A 23,710-nucleotide genomic window follows, 5' to 3' on the forward strand; every position below is an offset into this window, starting at 1 on the left:
TGAATTGATAAAGAGCTGATTCCTAAATACAAACCTTTGCATTCATTTCAAACATCAGAAAAACGTTGCTTTATAACTAAGCCCATGTGCACACCTCTTCAAGAAAGAACACTAGTCTGTCATCATCTCCCATACTGTAAGCATTATGTAAATAAAAACTTGTATGCATGTAAATAAACTAGACCAGATACATAACGTTTGCTGAAATGAAATAACTTAATATCACAGTCATTTATAGAAGCATCTGAAAAATCCAAATAATGACCTGATTTAATTGTTCACTAAGAAACACGCAGAGAGAGAGAGAGAGAGAGAGAGAGATTTCTCAGTACTAGTGTGTTGAATGCTGTTGAAATCTTGAATCTTGAACAGTAACAGGCATTAAACTGTGGATGTCTGTAATACTGGCCAAACGGAATTTTCACAGATCTGGGTCTCAGATATAAAATGATAATACTGCACATGGATGGCAGACAGCAGCACAGTCAGTGTGTGAGCATCTTGAGTCGGGCGATCCAGCTGCTGAGCAGCGAGGGCTCTGATGGTGGTCTCTTGGTGGATTTAGATGCAGAGGGCTTCCGAGCAATTGCTTCTTGGTAGGGTATGGTGCCGCTAGTGTGCAGGTCTGCATCGATAAAACACTGGCTGCCGCGGATGTGATCTACCCCTCGGACGAGCTGGCGTTCACCTCGGGGCCGGTATGGCAGCGGGTAACAGGGTGACTCCTCTGAGATAGTGGGGATCTGTTCATTACTGAGATATCTGTGCAACATCTCATCACCTGAAGAAAAACAAGACGGAGTTAGTCATGTGACACAGAATACAAGTATGGAAGCACTAATAATGAGTAATGTAGTTAAACATAGTCTCTGGTCATGATTACTCCCATTCTCAGACCGCGTGCCGATGAACTGTTTAACAGTCCTATCTGACTGACAGCTTTCATAACTCAACAAATTTAATGTTGTGTTTTATATTATAAAACAAAACTTTTGGGTGGGATATTACCTATTAGGAATGAGAAAAGTTGACGTTGTGAGAATCTATTTCTTGAATTTTGACTTAAGATCTTTGTTTGATGAACTGTAACTGGAAGTGCACTGTATATTTTGCTTTGTTTTCATATTTATGTAAACAAAATGCAACAGCGTTTTAATGCCATGTTAAAAATATTACAATTATGAGAAAGTAGTCATAATATTTGAATAAATTAAGTAAAAATGACAAAATAAAGTTGCAGCAGAGATTTAGCTGAATACTGACTCACAATGCTATGACTATTGTCATAATCTTTATTTAATTTTGACTCAAATTATTATTCTAATTTCTAGAAATTCAATACCAAATTAGTAATTTTCCACCATGCTTCCCGTCTGCCATATTGTATTTTATTCAAAACATAATATTTCAAACTCTTCCTTCAAAGTTTGTCCGATTGCCACGAAATTTGGTACATGACATGTCGAGACACTCCTGGCAAAAAGATTTTTGATTGATCAAATGTTTATCATATACAGGGTCAACAAATTCAAAGGCGAGCTGTGTGGCTGTAGGGTTATATTCTTTGTGATGTTTTGTCTATGGACAAAAATCTTGGTATGCATCACCACGATATGAGTAGATTTTACGTACTAAGTGACTTTCTCTGTTTTTTTCAAAATCTTTTGCCTTTGTGCAATTGGGTTTGACCCAACAGTTATATTTATGATTATTATTATATAAAATATTATTACATTACATCATGTTATAAAAATATGGTTGTTATTATACTTTTTTACAACATGGCAGAAAATGCAGTCGTATAAAGTGTTTGAACTGATTTTTCACTCTAAAGTCTATACACACCAGCTGTGCCAATATTTAAACGCGATGCCACTTTGTTTGCACATTGATATAATATTGTGGAATCATTGGTTTTAAATTTTCCCCCCATAAACAACCCTTTATAAAAGGTAAACAGTGACTGGACACTTTTGACATGTTAGTTCAATGGTTTATTTGTGTTAAAGTGATCAGTTCTTGAGAAAAATAAGCGAAAAAGTTGACCGGACCTAATACCAATATGGACACAAAGATGATACTGGAAGAGAGGTCTATGATAATGTTATAAAACGTATAAGTAACAAGCTTCTTTCTCTATTCTTTAACAACAAGCAGACATCAACTCTACAAGAATTCAGTCAAAATGCGTTCTACACGTTTAATATTGTCTGTGATCTTTAGCATAAAAAATGCAAAGCACTCGGCGTTAGCTGACCTTTGTCCGCTGCTACCGTGTAATTGGCTTGTTAAATGTTTGCGCCGGCAGCTGCAGATTAACACGCCTGAGCGGCAGTTTACACACAGGCAGGTGTTCGGCTTACCTTTCCTTCCAAGAGCCCAGGGTCTAGAAGGGGTGTCTGACATGCCCTGGCAAGTGTCTACCGGCATGGACATAGGACGTGGCTTTCCTAAAGCAGGAGCAACAATGCAAGATTCAGTCTTATTGAACCCTCGCATGAATGTTTGAACAATACCATAATGCCTTCGCAAACCATGCTGGTTAAGCCCTCCATTTGAAGGTTCACAGTGAATAGAAGGCAAAAATTGAATTCAGCGATGGTATTTCAGTAACTTTACAATTATTCGGGTGGGACTCACCTCTGGACGGGGTGCGCTGTCGCAGTCTCGCCTGTGGGACGACAGTCACGGGTGGGTTCATATTGAACTTGTTGTCCGCAATGTTTGATCGCCGTCTGTAAGCCAAGTCTAAAGATGAGTTTGGCGACTCGGGACGTTTTGGTCTCATCTTCACAACCGCATATTCACTCTTTTCTTCGTCCCTGCAGAGTAAACAGAGATTAAGATTTACTGAGGTGTCTATCTAGATCATATTTTCAAGGCGGTATTGTATGCATTCCATACATTGTAAGAGTTATCAGAATTATACTGACCGGGGGCTATATGGAATGGAAGGTGGAGGAGGAATATGCAGATCTAAAATTGCTAATTTTTCCAGCCGCTTGACAGAAATTTGCTCAGGATTTCTAGATGGCTGGCAAATAGGTGCATGTGATGGACTCTAAAACAAAAACAAACAAAAAAGGTCGTATTACGGTAATCTTTTGCTCGGTTTAATTCATATTCACGTACAATAACTATGAAGACACGTGTCAGTCAGTCGGGTGGTCTATATTAGTAAACCGCTGTTCTACATATAGATTATAGACTATTTAGAGCCAAATTACACAATGCATAATCTTTTACATGGGACTAACAGTTGGATAACAGTGCTTTGCAAAACTTTTACTCCATTTAAATTATTTTATTTTACTACAATACCACAATACTTTGTCTATTCAAGTATTTCATTTTCTTCTGCCTTTCAAGCAAGCCTTGGATCACAGAATTCACAAGGGAAAGAAAAGACTTGCACAAATAATTATTGTTAATACCTAAGGTCAGTTACATTTGATAATTGTGTTCTACTTTTCTAAAAAGAACCAATTATTCCCAATAGGTCCCTGATCTTTGGTTGCCTTTCTCAAATTCACGAGTTCACCTGACCATTCAGTCTAAATAGTTAATGGTAAACTGTCGTCGAAGGGTGCTCGAACCCGAGGCTCGGCTCGAGCTTGACAGCCCTTGTAATAGAACAGCAAATAGGATGAATAAGAGCAGAGAAGGTGGAGCTGGGGAGGAGGAGGGATGCTGGAAGAACTGACGCTGGAGTGGCACGGAGACAGCCGCTTGTATTAATATCTTAATAATTATTGACTGGACTGAATGTTTAGAGTTGAATACACTTCTCAACCACCAAGAATTATAAATGACATATTAAAGATTAGTTTGTTAACAGGATAGTTATGTATGGGTGATTCTCACAAATCTTGGTTTCAAGATTTGCAACATGGTTTTCTTAAAAACACTTTAAAAAAGGTAAGACATATTCAAAAGTATTAATTCCAAAACATTGACAGTTTAACGGTTTCTACGTAGTTTAAAATAAATGTCTATAATGTGTCTTGTGTCTTTAACAGAGTAACAATCCTTTTCTCAAGTTGTAGTCTAGAAGTCTGACCTTTAACACAGCGGGCGAGGAAGATTACGTGTGGACTAGTCATAAACAACGGCTGTGACATTTGGACTGACAGTTTAATCAGATGAAAACACACATCCTGATGCTGCTGGTCAAGCAAACTCAAGTCATGTTAGGTCAACATGAGTCACCTTTGGAAGATATTAGTGTTTTTTAAAGACAAGCTCATCTTTGTGTGCCTTTAGGAGGGGATATGTTTTCATTGCAACACCCATCCAAACCCATGCACTCATGTTGCAACATTTACACACATTTATTCAAATACGTTTATCCACACACATAAACAATTAAAAAAATCCTTCACAAACGAAATGTTTGCTTTTATACTTCGACTACATACTTCAGTCCATAATGAGCTGTTGATGGAAAAGTATGCATGCAAGTTTTACAGCAATACTAGCGCAAACAAACCGTTAAAAAAGCACCACAGATCTACAGTCAGTGTTTAGATTTGTCAGGAACTGTGTGAATAGTTTGCGTTATACATTGAACAAGTATAGTAGAAAGCATCTTAACAGCAGTATGAACTAACCCGTACTTGGCCATATTACTCTGGGCATTACCTGGGTGGCAGGGGGTCTCCAGCGCATGTTTTTCAGCGGTGCAGGAGTGAAGCCGCAGGTACCAGAAGGTCTTTTCTTCAGCATTAGTGTCACATTCTGAGGATCTTCCCTGAGCTTTGTCACCAGATTCTTCAACTGCCAGCCCACCTGAGATTGAGTAAAAAAAGAAAAAAAAAGAAATGATATGTGAATGTAAAGCTTGACAGTATTTGTAATAAGCAGATAGTCCCCCTAACAGTCATGATTGTTCTGAAAAAGTATTTTATTTGTATGAATGTAATTGATAGAAAATGCATGAATGTATGTATAGATGGTTTCAGCAGCACAACATAAACAAACGTTATGTGGCCCAAACTTTATTAATTTGTATATTTTTCTTAAACAAATATATGTACGTACAGTACAGACATATAGTATGTAAACCCAAGCTTTTATTCTGGATTCGATTAAACACAGACAGGAAGTTAACTTTGGGCCTGGCACGTGTCCCAGATGAAACCTTCTATAGATCATAGTGGCATTTGCTGAACTGCAGAATAAAAAAACGATCCTTAAAATGTTTATAAAATGTCACTTTATTTTGGGGTAAAATGAGACCCAATGAAAATGCTACGCAGCACAATAACAACCACCAGAAGAAACATTGTCTGAGTGAAACACTGGAGATTTCATCACTGACAGGCTGCAAAAACCATCAACAAAGTGCCACTGTGGGCACTGAGGAGCGTTATATCCTCCGAGTCATGTGACTGCAGTGAGTATCAATGTGGGAAAGCTGATCCCAGCTGAGCTTTTGTAGTCTGAATAGCATTATGCAGTACAAAAACAAATGGGTCATCATCACCATCCCAATGCTTTCTCTATAAATACCACTGATCCAAAAAAACTGATAAAGACGATCAAAACAATACAGTCACTTTAGCAAACATTGAACTCTCTCTCTCTCTCTCTCAGATCAGGTTTACTCAGTATGCACCATTTTCCAACACAAAAGCTCGCCATCGTTCCTTTTTCATTCTTTCAGGGTTGCATGTTTACCCATAATCCTTCACACTCTACGTGGCAGGTGGATGGACTCACCACTGTTTGTCTGTTGACTTGTATCACCTCGTCGCCGGCATGAATCCGCTGAGTTCTGTCCGCCGAGGACTGTGTGCGTAACAAACAGACGTCACGAATCAGTTAAAGCAATTCCCGTCTCCTTTATTACGGATCTTGGCGATGCATTAGTCAAAGGCTCTAAAGTGGCTTGTGACGTTAAGCACGGGAACATTAAGCTCGAAACACTGATGCCTTGATAGAAAAATAAAAATCACAGCGATAAGTTTGACTCACATGTTCAGTCGTTCCGGTGATGACGTGCAGGCCGTCGTAAGTAGATTTAATATACATTCCCTGCGAAAATAAACCATATGAAATCCTTACGTAGTGAGTGTAATACTGTAATAATGCCAGCCGTTACTTTCACGGTACTCACCAGGCCCTCGCCCGGTTGAATGTTGGCGATGTGGACTTCTTCCAAGCAGGTCATGGGACTCTTTAAGGGGTCGGAGGTCGTCCTCATGGTCGCATCACAAATGCCAGTCAAAACCCGTGACTTGAACGAACAGAAAGAAAAGTGTTGTCACCCATGTCAGTGGTATGAATAATCCTCTCGGTCATGCCGACTTCAAAGTCAGTACCCAATTGTTTTCTTGCATCTCATTTTTCTCTCTCAATGTTCTGATGTCTTTTGTGAACCTTTTCAATAAACAGTCATTTTTAACCTTAATACATGATTTAACCTCTTAAGAAATAAACATCACTTTGACAAATCTGTCAGAAGATATACTCTTCCATACAGGTGGGCTAGAAAAACCTGTTTATGGTTAAATACAGCTGGCTGCCAAGTTGTGATCACATGAGCCCTCTTTATTATCAAAGGCTTTCAGATTGAGAATACATAAACCACGGGTGACAGTCTGCTTCTACAATTGTGTTTTTATCTCATAGCTGGGGATCATTTACACAATAGGAGACAACTCTAGCATGTTTCTGAATGGTCGGCATTCTGCTGAAGCCAGACGTGAGGTCGGAGCGGCACGGAGGATCTCTCGACTCTCGCAGAGAAGTGCTGGCTTGTGCAAAACTTTGTTTAACATAAATATGTGTCTTTTTATTAGTTCATGGTACCATGGAAGGTGAGGTAAAATTATCATTCATTATAAAAATGCATAAATCTGCCGAACAATATAAAATAAAATAAAATGCATTTTATATTGTCTAGCAGTGTTTTTATAGTTTACTAAACTTAAAACTTTGAAAACATTTCTGTTTATTGAACTAAAATATCATTTTGGCCTAAACATTATTGGAAAAGTTTAAACAAAACGAAAAAAAGGTTTACTTTACTCAAACATGTATCAATTCTGTACAACAGTCGATCCTAAAGTTGATCTTTAAAGGGGTGTGAGGAGGTCATTTCATCAACAATGTTTAAACAAATGTTATAATGTTTCAATGTCAACAGGTCAAGTTGAGAGGTATAATGTCACTAATTTCTCTCAAAATGAAAATGTATTTAAGCATCTTAGAGTAGTCACACTTTGCATTTTATCAAGCAGACCGGAATTCCCCTCTGTTCTGGGCTCTTATTGGCTGACTTTTCTTCATTGTCCAATCAAAATAATCCACTTCAAAAACATAAATTTGAGTTCAACCTCAGATATGAGCTTTCAAGATTAAAGAAATATTTCATTGGAGTTTTTGACCGGTAGTTTACACGAAGCATTTCTTTAATGGACACCGTCTACCCCAGGAAAACACCGGAACCGGAAGTTGCGAAAATTTTACTCAGACGCATTTCCGAGTGAAATGGAATTTCTAATGAGAGAAAACATTGGCGTGGCTATTGTCTTTCTAATGGCTTTTTTAAATGGACCTGGCAGCAGACTGACAGTTGAAGGGGAGGAGTTAACGGATGCTCCGCCCAAGCCGTCTAGAATGGATAGTCATTACAGGAAGGAAGTGCATTTGCAGATTTTAACTAAAGATTATAAGTGCACACGAATTTTGAAAATGAGAATGACCCACATTGATAAACTATTTACAATAAATGCTGCAATATTCGGTGAAAAAAAAGGCATAGTCCTTTTTTATTTCACTGGTACTTTAAGACAAAACCAACCAAACAAAAGAAGTCAATCCACGCTCACGAATAACTCAAATACATCACAGATAATGGCCAAGTTCTCCTGTGTATAAAAAGGCTAAAAAACAAGACTTTCTACTCACCACTTCCACTATCTTCTCCTCCATTTCAAACACGGTGCAGTCCTGCAATTATAAAGGGAGGATTCACATTGAGATGCCACAATGCGTCGAGTTCCCACACGAAAACATGCAATGGTAAATATTGCAATGGAATAAAGATAGCAGAAGTATGTCAGAAATGTAATATGAGGGTTTCGAACAGAATGTGCTGACAATTACAGAAGACTCTTTAAATAATATGATTTGAGAAGAGTTTTGATGGGATAATTGGTGCAGAGGTTCAGGGTTGCCGCTCTTCGGGGCTGACTGAGACTATAAAGAGCACAAGAGCCAAGACATCCATCACACTTAAGAGTCTGGAGAGAGAGCTCACGATCAGTGGAACCACATGTTTCTGTCTTCCTAACGAGACATGTGACTTTAGTTTATCAACATGCACTGTTCAAGAGTCTGTTCATATAAAATTGTGTTTTTAAAGGAACTGATGCTTACAATGTGTACAACAACAGAGAAACAGTCTGATAGTGTGTGTGTGACAAGCAGATAAAAACTTTCTATATAACGACAGTTTTCCTTATTTATGTCTGTCAGAAAAGATATTTACAGTAAAATACATGTTTGCAGAAATGGACACGGTAACACACCTTCTGCACAGTTGTGGTCAGTTCCAGACAGAGTTGAATGATTTTATTTTTGGTCGAGGCGAAATCGCTGATGCCTGTGAGGGGAGTCCTACAACAAACAAAGAGACAAGAGTGTAACTCATCTAAACATTCATGAGATTTTTCAACGTTCAGTTCTGGAATGTGTTTCAAGCTCAAACATGAGTAACCCATACACGTAGGTGTGCGTTTGTGTGTCAACTATCTGTCTTTATGACATCGCCGGGAAAGATTTAAGATGTTTTGACTAAACACGGAGTCAAAACAATATTTATCGAGACAGCTGCCAGTAAAAAGACTCCGTTTTTATTTAAAGTGATTTTATAGTCCGTCAATAATTAACAGGCATTCCAATGAATATCATAACAAATGTATGTTCCAAAAACGTTCTACAGGTGGAATCTCCCCATTTCTCAAAGATCTCTAAACGGTTCCCCCCAAGCAGTTCGAAGATTCACCCCTCCCTTCCACAGGTCCAATGTGCGCCGATTGGTTGGCTTCCCCAGTCTGTTGCGATTTGTCTATCAGCAAAGACGAAACTACATTTCAGCTGGAGGCTTATTAGTAACTTACACAAAGATTAATAGTACACAGAGATGCTAAGGTTAATGTCACTAAACAGTAAACACAGTACAGTAAAGCCTTGTTAATGTGCTAACCGCAATGCTAACGTTACTGACTTATCAAACATTACAGCATATCAACGAAATCTATCCACACCTTTTATAATGAATCCAAGTAATAAAAACGACAAACATTAAACAACACATTCTTAGGCGCAATGTTAACGTCATGACTTATGAAACATTACAGCCTATAAACGAAATCTATACACATCCTTGATAATGAATACAAGTAATAAACACTATACATTATTATTATTATCCTCTGGTTCTTTACATCATCGTCCTTTGGATATGGAAGTAAAAACAACTACATGCTTGACCACACAGCATCTCCGGCTCTGCTACATGATGTAAACACACAAACTATCAGAAGTGTTTGTGGGCAGGTGGTGATTATGCAGATGTATCAAAACCGAAACAACTTGTTTGGGCAGTTCGGAGTCGACTCCTTATTTTGGAAGGCAATAACTTTATTTATCATACTTTTTTGAACAACAACTTTGCAACTTTAACATTGAGGGGAAGCTAAGTTACACACTGAAAGACAGTCAATTTTAGGATGTCTGGGAAACGTGCTCTTTAAGAAATATATTAAAAATCTTCAGAATCAGCATCGGCAGATATCCCTCTAAATAAAAGGCCATCAGTATCGGTGCATCTAAATCAAAAGAAGTTACTTTGCAGATTAAACTAGTTTATCCAAACACTATGAGCTACAAGAACACTTTAAATACTAATAACATATTAAGAATGTTTAGTTACAGTTATTTTTAAAATGTTTGTTCCTACGTTTTTCACAGCCTTAACATAAAAACATTGTTGTCAAAAGTTCCCTGTCAAGCGCGTGAAATCTGTCTGTATAAGAGAACAGTATGTGCCTGTGTGTAAATCTCACGTACCTGTCAAGCCAGGCCAGCATACCCTTGGCAGCCCCTATAAGCTCCACTACAGCGGTGAGGAACACATTGGGTGGTTTGCTTGGGCTTCCTCCATCATACGAAGGGTTTTTCCTGCGCTCTGATGCACAGTTGTGCAAGTTTTTGGAGGCCGCCCGCATTTGACCTACCAGACTCTTCAGGTTATCAGTCTCAACGCCACAGTTCTGCAAAAACAAACAACAAATATATTATAAACCAAACTACATTTTGTCCAACACAATGCTAGGCAGCGTCATAGGTTGCCAGGATGATGCAATATGGTTGCTAGGGTGTTTTGGTAAGTGTCCACACATGCGCCTGATGTCCCTCTGACAATGTAGATGTAAAGATTTTTCCCCAATCCCCAACCCCAGGTATGAGCAATAACACAAATAAATGACTAATACATACTAACCCTAGCTTATATAACCAAGCAGTATATTTCACTAGAAAGCATGTTGGTGATATGAAACATGGTATCTGGTACTTCTCATGCCATGTGACGGTGGCTAAAGCATTCAGGTCATTCCCACAACCTTTCCAGCTAAAAGTCCCATCACATTCCATCCCAGAGGACAGAGTCAATGCAAAACACGGTCTTTGCTAGACTTCAAAAACATTCCTCTGTGCTGTTTCTCAGCTTAACCCAACCTGACGCTGACTAAAAAGCTTTCTTAAAGTTACAAAAAAAAGTTTCCACATACTTCAAGTCTGCCAAAAAGTGTAGAGACTTTGGCCTGGTCAGAAACAACAGCATGGATACAGGTGGATGAGAATATATATTAACCTCCAATAAATTCCAAGGAAATATATCTGGAATTTTTCTAAAATTCCAAATGTTTTAAGGTGTAGTTAACATAAAGTCATAAATTGTATAAAACTGTTAGAAAATAGCTAAAAAATTACAGCATTTGGGTGGTATTTAGTTTATTGGGAAAAAGTTTACCCACACATGAAAATTCTCTTGAAATTGAGTCCCAGATGAATATGATGTTTTCAAATCCCAATTGTAAATTGAATACGGAGTTGGGGATGGAGGAGGGTTAATGGAGGATAAGCTGCGGACACTTTCGCATGTTCTCTACCTCTGTTAGACGTGACAGACACACAGTTGACGATGAGACCGAGTCGAACGGCTGGACGGAAACTACTGAAACAATGGCATGACATATTTCCTGCCGCAGTTTACTGTGTGTTTGTCTGTATGAGTTTGTGTTGGGTGGGGGGGCTCTCTGACAGGTGGGTGGGTCACGTCTGTTTCCTGCTCTCTGGGAGATATCTTGCTAAACATTCTACCCAGGAGTGCTACAGCAGACTATTCTATAGATCCACAATGCAATATCTATTAAATATCGCAGCTTCAGGTTCTCAGATCACTCCTGTCCAGAACAGATGCTGCTTAGTGGCCGTTTAGATGAGAGTTACGTTTTGGGGGACTGAAACCGCAAACTTTTTTTCGCAAAGTGCACGTTTTTAAAAACGTTATCATCTCGGTGTAAACTCTGAGGTGGCGTTTTCCAAAAACCCATGACGTCATTACACTTTTAGTCAAAAACATATTCTTCCAAACAAACACAGCCATCTATCTATGCACTCATATGGAGGCATTTGGAAGACCAGTCAAACTTTCATTTTGAGAAAAAACGTGACGTCAGAGTTCTTTTTTTGGCGGGGGCCCTGTCAACCCATTTAATGAGGAATGAAAAATAATACAGAGCAGTGAAAAGTTTTTGTTCAGTCTCTTATTATAACTCCCTGTATAAGTCTCTCGTCCTGATAGAACACAGTCTGAATGGACACAGTGGACACTGTTTGTTCCAACTGACCCTCCCTATTCATATTCAACACAATGTTGAGACAAGCACGGGTTCAACCGATAACAATCAGCACTGCCTACAACACACGAAAGCGCACTCTCGCTCTCTCGTGATGCACCCTGCATGGGTTTTCTATACATTCTATGCAACAATGCATTTTTAAGTTGCACGTTGTGGCCAGCGATACTGTCCAGAGCAGCAGGAGAGAAAGTCAGGGCACATTTTGGGAAGGAAGCGAGAGAGAACAGCTGATCGGAATGCCTGGGAAATCTCTGATTTCCTGTTCAGGGGTGTCTCCACCTATAACAGAACTCTCGCTGCGGAGAAACTTCTGACAAAGTCAAGTCAACTTTATTTTTATAGCGCTTTCTACATTTGAATTGTATCAAAGCGGATGTGCATTAAAATGTTGAACACGTTAAATAGACAAAGAATAAATAAAGTGGTATTTTAATGTAATGATTTAATGGTCAAGAAGTACGTACTTCATTTATTTCAAAGCGATTTGGCACACAGGGTAGGTCAGAGCTAAATACACTGTGTCCTTTCCGACGGAAAGAGATATGATTGGACAATACTCGATTGGCATGTTATTGGACATGAGTGGATCGGTGGACAGATAGTCATCTATATATAATGTACTGACCAATGCACAGAGGAGATCCACTGCTTCCAGAATGAGCTCCTGATGGCCGACACGCGTCACCGCCAGCTCCTCTAGATCCTGATGCGAGATCTTCAGAAGCTGCTCTCCGTCGATCTTCTCCCTCTCAAAATTTGAAATGTACTGCTGGAGACAGTCATCCAGCCCTGACAGAAGGACAGAAAGTGTGAGAGACTCGTTCAGGAGACTGTCGGCCCATGTGTGTTTTAACACCATTCAAACATTTAGACCCCGAGTCAATATAAGACATTGGCACTTGGCTATCTTGCCTTGTTCCTGGGTATTTCTCATGTATATATTGTAAAACTACTATAAGATTTTTCTTGATATAAGAACAGATAAATGTCATATAAAAATGTCATAAATGACTAATCAAAAAGCTGTTTTAGCAATTTTGGTACCTAACATTGGACCTTTAGTGTGATTTAACACTGAATCCAAAATAGGGCATGAAATGCCAACTTTTGAAAATAGGGTTCAAAGTGCAAGTTTTCAAAACATGGGTCATTCCCACAAAACCACTAAAACATCATAGTAGTAAAGATCTGAATTATAAAACATACGATTCAGTAACACGAATGATTATCACAATAAACATATGTCCTTTCTTTACTTTGCAAAAAAGATCATTTTGACATAAGAATGAATTATTTATGAAATGTTTTGCTTTTTACCATTTGTTTTACTGCAACACATCCCGATTTGTCTTAGTGCATTTAAATGTTATAATGTAAAATATATGTTGTTAAAGTCAAATTATAACATTCTGAAAAAAAAAAACTATTGGATATTCAACTAGATGTTCTCAAATGAAAATAAATAAAACCGACTGACAGAATATTCATGTTTAATTAAAATGAAGAAATAGTGGAAGAAAGTATTGTCCATGACTGATATTCTCATGAGAATTTTTAAGGCCTTTTTAGTCAAAATAAAAAAAATTAAAAAAATTGTGTTAACCTGTCAGTAAATGTTTTAAAATTAACACCTTAAGATTGTCATATCAATATAAAGGAAATTTGTTTAAACGATTGTTTTTAAGAAACTTATGTTTGGCATCTCGAGAGCAAGATTTCGTGAAACTTAGCTAGATATACTGTCAGGTCTCACATAATGTGATAAAATGCATACGTTTGTGTGTTCAGAATTCAGCGGTCCTCTGTAGAAAAACGCAAAGGCAAATAGTCTTCAAAAAGTAATATTGCAAACAAGTGGTCTGGCATGTATGAGAGTGGTTTCAGTCATTTTCACAGATTCGTGTGAATGGGAATAGTTTAGACAACATTTTCGCTTGTATGTCAAAGTTACACAAAATGCAGGAACCAACTTTTAGCACATTGTTGTTTTGCTAATGTACCCTTAGATCAGAGCTGAGTTTCAGGTGACGACCACTTGTTAAAGTGAATAGACAACTGCTGTGTCATTACTTTCACAAACACATGCAAACAGCACAAACGACACTTTAGGAACAATATGTTGAAATACTTTCACCACATAATGACATCAACATCCATCGTTGGTGCCAGATTGACAGCCAAATAAAAAAATTACTTTTATTTTTTGCCAAACATCCTATGATTCTAACATTTCTAGGTCACAATTTATAAAAAAAAAATACCTTGTGTTTTTACATTATTTTCATTTTAGTTAATACAGTGGTGCAAAAAATACATTTTTATTTTTCCCAAAAATCTAAATGTTGGGGACGTTTTCAAGACATTTTCAAATGATGTCACTTCTTCATGTACGGAACTATAGGCTGCCATAGACTTCTATAGCAGGAGAAGAAAAGAAAAAAAGCAGAGTAATAAGAAAACTAATACATACAATAGTTAATAACCACCTAATAAATTAATGGTGGTTATTTTTTAACACTTCATTTGATAAAGCGTTAATAGACATTTCATCCAAGAGTTTCTTCCAAACATGACTCCAAGGATGCATTTGAGCAAGCCATGTCTGGAAAAGAGACAGTTAGACCCCTGTAAATTGTAGTTTAGGGCAGAGGAGGTAAACTCAAACCCTCTCTGTCCGCTGTTTGAGTGACTGCTGTATAAAAAGAGGCTCTTTGTGGGGGGTAGAAGCCACTTTTAAAACTCAAAGAGAAAGAGAGAAACTGAGGCAAAAAGGGTTCAAAGGGCAAAGTTACGGACCCCTGAATGCCCTCCACCCTCAGCCCCCCACAGAGAGACAACAGCTGCATTCTCCAAAAGGGGTACAGAGACAAAATGAAAGTCTCTAAGACTCTGAAAAGAAATAAGAGAAATTTGCAAACTAGCATTGCTTTGGATTTTCCAGTTATTTTAATAATACACATCGATGCGGCAGCCAAAGGTAACAGGAAGCAAGCATCTGATGTTAAATGGTTCCTATGCACATTTGTCTATGTCTGTTAATGATGAAGACAAAAACACATAAAAGCCAAAGGGGGTCTTGAGAAAAAGTAAGACATGGACGTAAAAACCCCTCGAGACGCCACTGGCAAACACATGCAGTCTTTCGTGCAATGGGAAACAGACACCGCAAGGCCTCCAAATCTATATACACATCCTATCCACTGTCCCCACCCACATCCAAATAACCAACAATCGTGTAAGAGACGCATTAGAGAGCCTCCTAAGTTACAAATGAGAGAACAGAGCGTCTTTCTCTCCCTGTACTCCCAATAGTCTCCAATCGACAGATCTGGCCTCCGAGACCAGTGCGGAGAAAGTCAGTATGTCTACAAAACCCAGTAGCAGTTTGCGTTTCTCAAACGTTCCTGCTGAGCCTTTGGAGACTTGAAGAATGTTTATTGTTCTCTTGGTGCGTCTGAAACTCTTCCAGGAGATTAAAATAGTGTGGCGCTTTTAGCTCTCTTCCACTCCATATCCAGCCCTCCGTATAACAGGCCATTCCCTTTCTGACCTTTAGTACAAGTCTAAGTCTAAATATTTCCTGTAAAATAGAGCATGCATCATAGTCATGACTTTGGTCCGATGATGTCATGGCTGTCTGCACTTCTGCCTGCTGAACTAGATCGGAATTTCAATCTTAATATTCAATAACCAGCTCATTCACTGAAGTGGGCACCATATCAAAGATCAGGTTTAGTTAGTGCTTCATTGTGAGAGCACAAACCTACTTTTACGACCTAGTTAACAAATACCTCCCTGTTCACCGTTCAAGCTGTTTTGTACAGTATTTGCATTAGCACCACAGCAAGGAAACAAAGCAGTAAGATCCTGTAGCACATCTCCATTTAGGCCAGAAACAAACAATGCAGGTACACAAATGCTGAAGACTTGTTGTACATACTTAAACATAAAACATAATTTCCTGTGGCACCAAAACATTGCAAAACAATATTTTTGTCCGTCATAAAAATAATTCGGACTGGGTTTTCACATCCGCAACAAGCATTTTGAGAGGCCTTTTGACTATTCAGAGACGCCGTACAAACGAGCACCAAATACGAAAAAGCGTATACGAAGATTGCATGTAACGTGCAATATATATATATATATTGGTAAACACGCAAAGACCTTAAGAGTTGCTCCTATTGACAAAATTCTTAGAAATGTGGGTGTTTCTACTTACAACTAAAGAAAAGATCCTAGTAAAGAAAAAAGTCATTTATAAAGCATCTTAACCCTTGAAAGAGGTCCTAAGGTCCTAGGTATGGATGAGTACTTTAAAGAGGCTTAAGAGTTTCTTTAGCAGTAGAAACAATTTACTAAACACGAAGTGGGAGAAGAAAAGAGTTGCACACAATGCATGACAGTGAGTTAATACAACACGACACAACACATTAGATCATGTTTGAGACTGATGTTATTAGATCATGCATTGATTATATATGACACAGCGCAGAAATGCCATATCGACAGAAATATCAGTAATCGCTATATTAGCTACATTAACACATTTATTAATGCATCAGAAGAATTGCAGCTATGCAGCGGTGATATATATATATATATATTGTGAGAGTATGGTGAAATGTAAAACATTACACCTATAATTTCAAAATGACATCTTATAATAGACCCTATGACTCATACATAGAAGTTTATAAGTTAAATTAGGAGCTTTATGAGAGGATTCTTAGAAGCTTTAAGGATACGGGCCTTAGTGTCCAGAGAAAGGCAATGTATAGGCTGATATCTGCGATAATACACTATTGCGTTGTGCAATGCGTTTTTTTAAAACAACGTATTAAATACAGCTTTATTTATCTAGAAACATTCCTCTATCACTTCTGGGTGAATGTTACAACAGTATCGTTCTAGGTCTTCAACTTCAAATAAAAACATTAAATTAGTATAATTTAGGTGTAAATTCTATTTCTATTATACCAATAGTCAGTATGTTTCGGGCCATCGAATGATCATAGACCTATCACATTAAAATAGCATTTTTAGATATACATTTTAATAGAAAACAAAAGTAAATGCTGCCCTCTGGAAACAAGTTGCATAAAGCTTTTCGCTATCAACACACACTATTTTGCTTGGTTAGCTTTGTCATTTAACATACACAGTGTTTAGCTAGCCTCCGCTACAGTCAGTTCATCGCTGAGGACGCGCGCTTGGCTGTCTTAGCTGTGTATAAGTGAAGTTTGCCACACATTCCACGGCCTGGGGGTCAGTAGACGGGAATGTTTGCCCCGCCCCTCCCCTCACTGGAAGCAAGTGTGCTCATGGAAAGCGAGGATGATGAAAGAAGCATTTGGTGCTTTTAGTGTCTCTCTCAATGGTGATGTGACATATCAGTCCTTTCTACTGGCAGAAGATGAGCGGATTGGGGGACTACAGAGAAACAGAAACAGAGATACTAAAACTAATCGTCTCCATCCAGACTACCCAGAACCAACCTTCGTCAATAAAGCTTCCCCACAAATGGATGTGACACTGTCCTTAAGTTCCTGATGCTCTGCTTGAGTTTTCTGGGTGAATTCCAGCAGTGATATAACAGCGTTGTGTTTGAGATGAGTTTATTGACTCCAATGGTGAATAAGTTCACTTTACTGACTGGTACTTTAGGTCCTTTCCAGGAACTAACTTTCATTTTAGGACTTGTTTGGGAATTTCTCTGTTTAAAGAGACTTTCTAGCGGGGCGGAACTTTGAAAGGTGCTGCAGCCTGTTATTAGTCAAATATGACAAATGATGACATTTGTCGCATTTGACCAACCAACCAATGAAAAAGAAGGAGCAGCCTTTCATATGTAAACACAAAACTAAACTGAGTAGCCACACTATATAACATGAATAGTGAGGTACAGGCTTTACTTCCCAAGAGCCAACGTTTACTGACAAATAGTATATATTTTTAAGTAACCCAATAACAAAAGTATCATGATAAATTGTGCTTCTTTAGCTCAACGCCCCCCACCCAAAACATAGTCTATCAGGTAACTTTAACCATGTGTAAACAAGTTCCTTTTTGGTCTTTATAGGTTCCATAACATGGAAAAAAGTGCTGACACGCATGAGCCCATTAAAATAAAATGTAAAGACAAAAGCTTAAACATGCCCTGTTTAATACTAAGGATCAAAGAAAGGGTAAAATATTCATCAAAAACCATTAATGGCTATTTTATCTGCAAAGAAAAAACGGATCTTAAGTAAGTCATCACCTGATATAAGCAGCTGCAAACAGCTGAGACATTTCTGGACAGAATTTAGAAAAAAGAAGATAGTCAGACAGACAGGAAACTGTCACCTGTCCCCTCTTCACAGGTGGCAGGACGCAGATTCATTTCAAACAGGCTTGTGGGCGGGGCTAAAGTGGGTGTGTTTATGTACGAGTCACAGTAAAGAGTCCTGAACAAAGACGAAACTGACATCTCCGCCTGATACACAAACAGTCTAACCGCAGTCACGCAATTCACTCATATGTGACGTGTCAATGAAGCGCACACAACACTGTTATTCTGATGCACATAACAATGTAACCAGGATATAATGTCCGATCTGATCACTTAATAAAGAAAACAGGTTTTAAGTATTGAAAAAGTATGCCAGACTGTCTGATGTGTGTACTCCTCAGGCATGTTACTGCACGATTCTCAACAATAACAATAATCACAAATAAATCACAATGACAAGTGAATATATTTTAAACATTATGTACTTTATCTGATTTACTGGAATTGCAGTTATAGCATTTCTATTGCCATTACATTCAATGCCCACAATCTAAGCGGTGGAAGCCATGAGCTGCATTTAACAGAGGAAGGGATCAGAAAACATATTTGTATGGCCCAGTACGAAGTTCACTGAAACATTGGTCGGTCACGTTTCTGTCACTATACACTAATTTGCAAATAACAATTTGCAGGTAATAAAACACAAAAAGGTGCAATGATAATCTAACTTGGAAACGCTTAGTGCTGGTTGTAGTCTTCCTGTGTAAACATAAGGCCACACCGACCCCTACATTTGTTAAGCAATGACAAATCCAAGTCCAAGAACATGATTTATAGTCAACCACGGCCAACGCAAACACTGATATCTAGGGAGGTTAATGAAAGGTTTTAGGTCTGCTATATCAAAATGATCACAAACGTGCATATTGCAACAGTTTACAATATGATTTGAATACTTTTAATAGTAGTTCTTTAAGTCAAAGTTTTAGGTCGATGCAGATGACAGGCAGGCAAATGTGTAATATAATTTTCCGTTTTTAAATATATTTTATTAAAAATATATATATTTTACAAAGGTAAAGTATCAAAGTTACCACAGTGAGCATTTGTCTTCAATATTGTGCAGCCCTAGAAGGTCAAATGCATCAGCTAAAAGAAACAAGATTGCCAAAAAATTGCCTAAAGTTCACCTATAAATTCATATTCATTGACAACGCTGTCCATCAGGGTAACCCAGTACAGTTATCGATGAAGTGACGATGACCATCTTGAAATATCAGTTACATACAGCTAATATTTGTATTAGTCAAACCAGTTAAACCATGGGAACATATCATACCTCAAAGCCTTGGGAACATCTCTTTAAAGGACTTTAGCTTTCTGAGACCTGTCCAGTGCAAGAAAATATACGGCAGTCCCTCATAAGCACACATTAGCACTTTTAAACTGTGTCTCAACAGCAGGATTGGACCCTTAAGGTGGCTCGCTTTATAATTAGATGCATCTGTTGACACGTCGTCTCCATTTAAAACAGTGTGAATGTTTTGGACCTAAACCATCTCAGAAGTCTCTCATACCATGGCCAGTCATTTACCACAAAATTACAAGCATTTCATATTGTGGTGGACCTTGATGCTTTACCCAAGGTCTCTCTGCTTGTTAAGTGAAAGTTCTGTACGGTTCCTTATGGTGTTGTTTTAGGCACTTGAAGCAAGAGGAAAGCAACGTACAACTAAATGATTTCCAGTAACAAGATGCCCTCAAATAATTCTGTAAACTTCTTTATATAAACAGATAATGCACCAAACAATCTCAAGGCAAAAAAACGACTTTACAATGGGGCTAATTTGTATGAATTCGTACGATCTCATTCGAACATTTTGTATGATTTGCTTTCGTGCCAGTAACGTTAAGGTATAGGCAAAACATTTCAGAAAATCGATTAACCGTTTTTTTTAAATGCGGTGGTCGATTCAATATCGATTCTCAAAAGCTTTTTCTTTGATATTTCCACAAGCACTGATCATTCAGGTTTGGGGCGGGGTTGGAGTGAATATTCAGTTTTGCTTTTTTCTAGTAATCGATAAACAACAGACAAAAAAAGCCACCTCGTAAAATGGGTACAAATTCCCGTGAGATCAAGATCAGACTTATCCAAATAAAGAGAAGATTATAATCACACACAGTAAAATCGCCAGTGTTAAAAATTGTCAAATTACCACTCACAGTGTATATTTAATCTACACACTCAAAGTAACACGGGGATTTTTGCTCCGCATGGTTATATGTGACCCTAGACCACAAAACCAGTCTTAACTAGCAAAGGGACATTTTTAGTAATAGCCAAAAATACATTGCATGGGTCCAAATGATATTTTTTCCTTTAATGCCAATAGTCATTTGGATATTAAGTAAAGATCATGTTTTCATGAAGATATTTAGTAAATTTCCTACTGTAAAAATGTGAACATTTTATTTTTTGCCAGTAATATGCTATGCTAAGGACTTCATTTGGACAACTTTTAAGCAGTTTTCTCAATATTTGGATTTCTTTGCAACCTGCACCTTCATAAAAGTAAAATCACTTAAACCTCTAACATCAATAATGAATTTAATGAAAGCCGGTCTGAAGAAAATCACAATATCCAAAAATTAAGAAATGATCCATAATGATGCACTGCATCCGTCACGAGTCAAACAAATGCTACAGTAATTATTTCAAGGATTTTACAGGTAAAGTGATAGATCGGCCAAAACAATTGTCATAATTTATTCTCCCTCATTTCATTCGAAACCTCTTAGACTTTCTTTCTTCTTCACGTTTTGATGAACGTTTGTAACCTAACTTTGGCCCCATGTACTTTTATTGTACGGCCACGAAAACCTCTCTCAAAATATCTTCTTTTGTGTTTCACATAGGAAACAGTTAAAACAGGTTCTGAACTATATGAGGATGACTAAATGATTATTTTTTCATTTGTGTCTTGGTGAACCATCCCTTTAAATTAGTTTCATCTAACAGCAGCCAAATTCATATGACTGACCACGACGTCCAGCCCAAGTGATTTGCCTATGTAAAACAACCATTCTGTAGAAAAATGAACTATGAATAATACATTCCATTGCTGCAATGTATAACTAAATGACAAGTTAAATCTGTTATATTGTTAATATGAAAACACTGCTATTTTAAAACACCTATGTAGCACATAAAGTATGTTCGGCTGTGTTACAGAATGATGAATTGTAGGCATATTAATAAGCAAAACAACTATGCCATGACATAACAGCAAACAAACTCGAAAATGCAGTAACGTACATATGACGTTTCTTATAGAAGTATATTTTCAATTCTTTATTCTTAAGCTGACAGAAGTTTCGGTCATAAATAAACATTGAGTTTCTGTGTGTCGTCGTGGGTGTAATGTAGTGTTTCCTCTCACACTTTATCTCATTTTACACAAAAAACAGCTTTTCCGTACTCTTGAAAGTTGCTTTGGCATCTGATAAATACATAAATGCAAACGTGCGTACATGTTTTCGTCATAACACTGCGGTCAAGTGAATGACGAGGGAAATAAAGTTTACAATGACGTTGAAAAGAAACGTAAAGGCAGTAATGGTAGTAAACCTTACCTCTAATCCAGTCTACAACCTGTGTGGTTGTCCACTTTGTTATCGACTCCATTATTCTGCTGCGTGGAGTTTAAACAAGTTTCACTAAAGTTAATGAAGTTTCCCTCTCATGACTAACAGCTGAACGTTGATCACAGAAACAGCGCTCAAACTCAAACACACTGACCGAAACTACACCGAGATCGACGGAGAGAGAGAGAGAGAGAGAGAGAGAGAGAGAGAGAGAGAGAGAGAGAGAGAGAGAGAGACGGAGAGAGTGAGGGGGAGAGAGAGAGAGTGAGGGGGGGGGGGGAGAGAGAGAGAGAGAGAGAGAGAGAGAGGGGGGGGGAGAGAGAGAGAGAGAGAGAGAGAGAGAGAGAGAGAGAGAGAGAGAGAGAACGTGTGTTCGACTTAACGCAATGCTGCGCAAATCGATTCTCGTTGCACATCGTAGTATCGCGAGAACTACTTGAAAGTTGTGGCTCTGCATCGGTCTCGCGATACTTGGATGTCATACTCGATTTGCCGCATGAGGTTGCACGCGTTCATAAATAAAAAACATTATATTCAAATAATCTTTTGCTGTCATACTCGCTTAATGTGACTTTAATCGCAAATTTTTTATTTATTCAACTGTGGAGTTGGTTCATAATCCACCACAGTTGTCCTACGGAACAGATGGTAGCTACCTGTACATGTTACCATGGTATGGAGTGATACCCATATTCATATAATCATGGCATATGCATGACACGGTACAAATACCAAAAAGGATACTATTATAATACCATGATGATACAACAGAGTAATTTTGCAGCTCTGAAAACGCTGGGATAACACGATGACTTCTTGTTGATATATATTTTTTTTATATTTAACCAGTTATAAATATATTCAACATCGGTTTGTTTTCTTACAGTTATAATTTGTTTTGATGTCTTTGATCATTTCAATAGCGTAATTAATAAACAGCGTCCTCTATTGACCAGTATTTGAAGATGCACTTGGAACACGTCGCTTGGTTTGTGTGGATTGACCTCGGTTCTTAGTTCATCGGTATTTTGTAACCACTCAAAAATAACATTAACTGGAAGCTATGCGTTTGATTTATTAAACATTAAACAGCATACATATGGACATATTAAGGACAACTACAGACTTTTTCCCCTGACAAAATATGTATATTATGCACCTGTCTATAGATTTTGTAATGTAGGCCCTACTCTAAACGATAGTACAAAATGTTTAGGTGAACTATCCCTTCAACTTGTTAAAAAGTTATTAAAATTGTTTAAAAATACATCAGATTTATACACGACATTGTTTAAAACTTATAAAGTATGAATGTACGTCACTGCATTATAGCATTTAGGTTTCCGTGGTTTTTATTTTCTTGTGAAAAACGGACACTTGAACGTGTTTGGACGTATTTAACATATAGGCAAAAACTACAAAATGCAAAGGAACTACTGCACAACACATGCATTTGAGTTATGGTCTTTAAAACTCAGTTGAGCTTCACATATGGCCGTCATCCAAGCTTGACGCTCTTCTGCAGCATCGGCCCTCAGGAAGAAGGTACGTTTACTGTCCCTTGGTGTGATGGTCCAGCCAAATCTGTCCTCACCATCCAACAACTCCACCTTTGCTCCAACCAGATGAATGGCCTTTTCTGTTGACTAGGCAAAGATTGCATACTTGATGCATGGCACTATATGAAATACATTGAGGTTATCAGTAAACATGAAAGAATACACTTCCTAAAACCTACGAGGCTGTTATCTTGCCTATGAACCGGTGTCGTCATGGTAACATAACAACAACATGGCGATAGTAACAAATCAATGTTGTACCAGTTAACTTTTTTTACTTACTTTGCAGAAAT

At 38.0% G+C, this 23,710-nt stretch overlaps 1 protein-coding gene across 1 annotated transcript in view; it reads right to left on the reverse strand.

Annotated features, from left to right (window-relative positions):
• LOC306905082 (connector enhancer of kinase suppressor of ras 3-like) overlaps positions 1-22,002 on the reverse strand; it is a 32,917-nt gene extending 10,915 nt beyond the window's left edge. Inside the window, exons 1-13 of the mRNA XM_079475465.1 lie at positions 21,847-22,002; positions 12,562-12,725; positions 10,081-10,283; positions 8,538-8,625; positions 7,915-7,956; positions 6,119-6,238; positions 5,977-6,036; positions 5,722-5,790; positions 4,642-4,788; positions 2,934-3,061; positions 2,641-2,822; positions 2,364-2,450; positions 492-781 (exon numbers count right to left, since the gene is read on the reverse strand). Coding sequence (XP_079331591.1) covers positions 492-781; positions 2,364-2,450; positions 2,641-2,822; positions 2,934-3,061; positions 4,642-4,788; positions 5,722-5,790; positions 5,977-6,036; positions 6,119-6,238; positions 7,915-7,956; positions 8,538-8,625; positions 10,081-10,283; positions 12,562-12,725; positions 21,847-21,898 — 1,632 coding nt within the window. The 5' untranslated portion in view covers positions 21,899-22,002. The remainder of the gene's footprint in view (positions 1-491; positions 782-2,363; positions 2,451-2,640; positions 2,823-2,933; positions 3,062-4,641; positions 4,789-5,721; positions 5,791-5,976; positions 6,037-6,118; positions 6,239-7,914; positions 7,957-8,537; positions 8,626-10,080; positions 10,284-12,561; positions 12,726-21,846) is intronic.
• Positions 22,003-23,710: the final 1,708 nt, after the last annotated feature.

This window comes from Barbatula barbatula (assembly GCF_947034865.1).
Source record: "Barbatula barbatula genome assembly, chromosome: 15".
Classification (NCBI taxonomy): domain Eukaryota; kingdom Metazoa; phylum Chordata; class Actinopteri; order Cypriniformes; family Nemacheilidae; genus Barbatula; species Barbatula barbatula.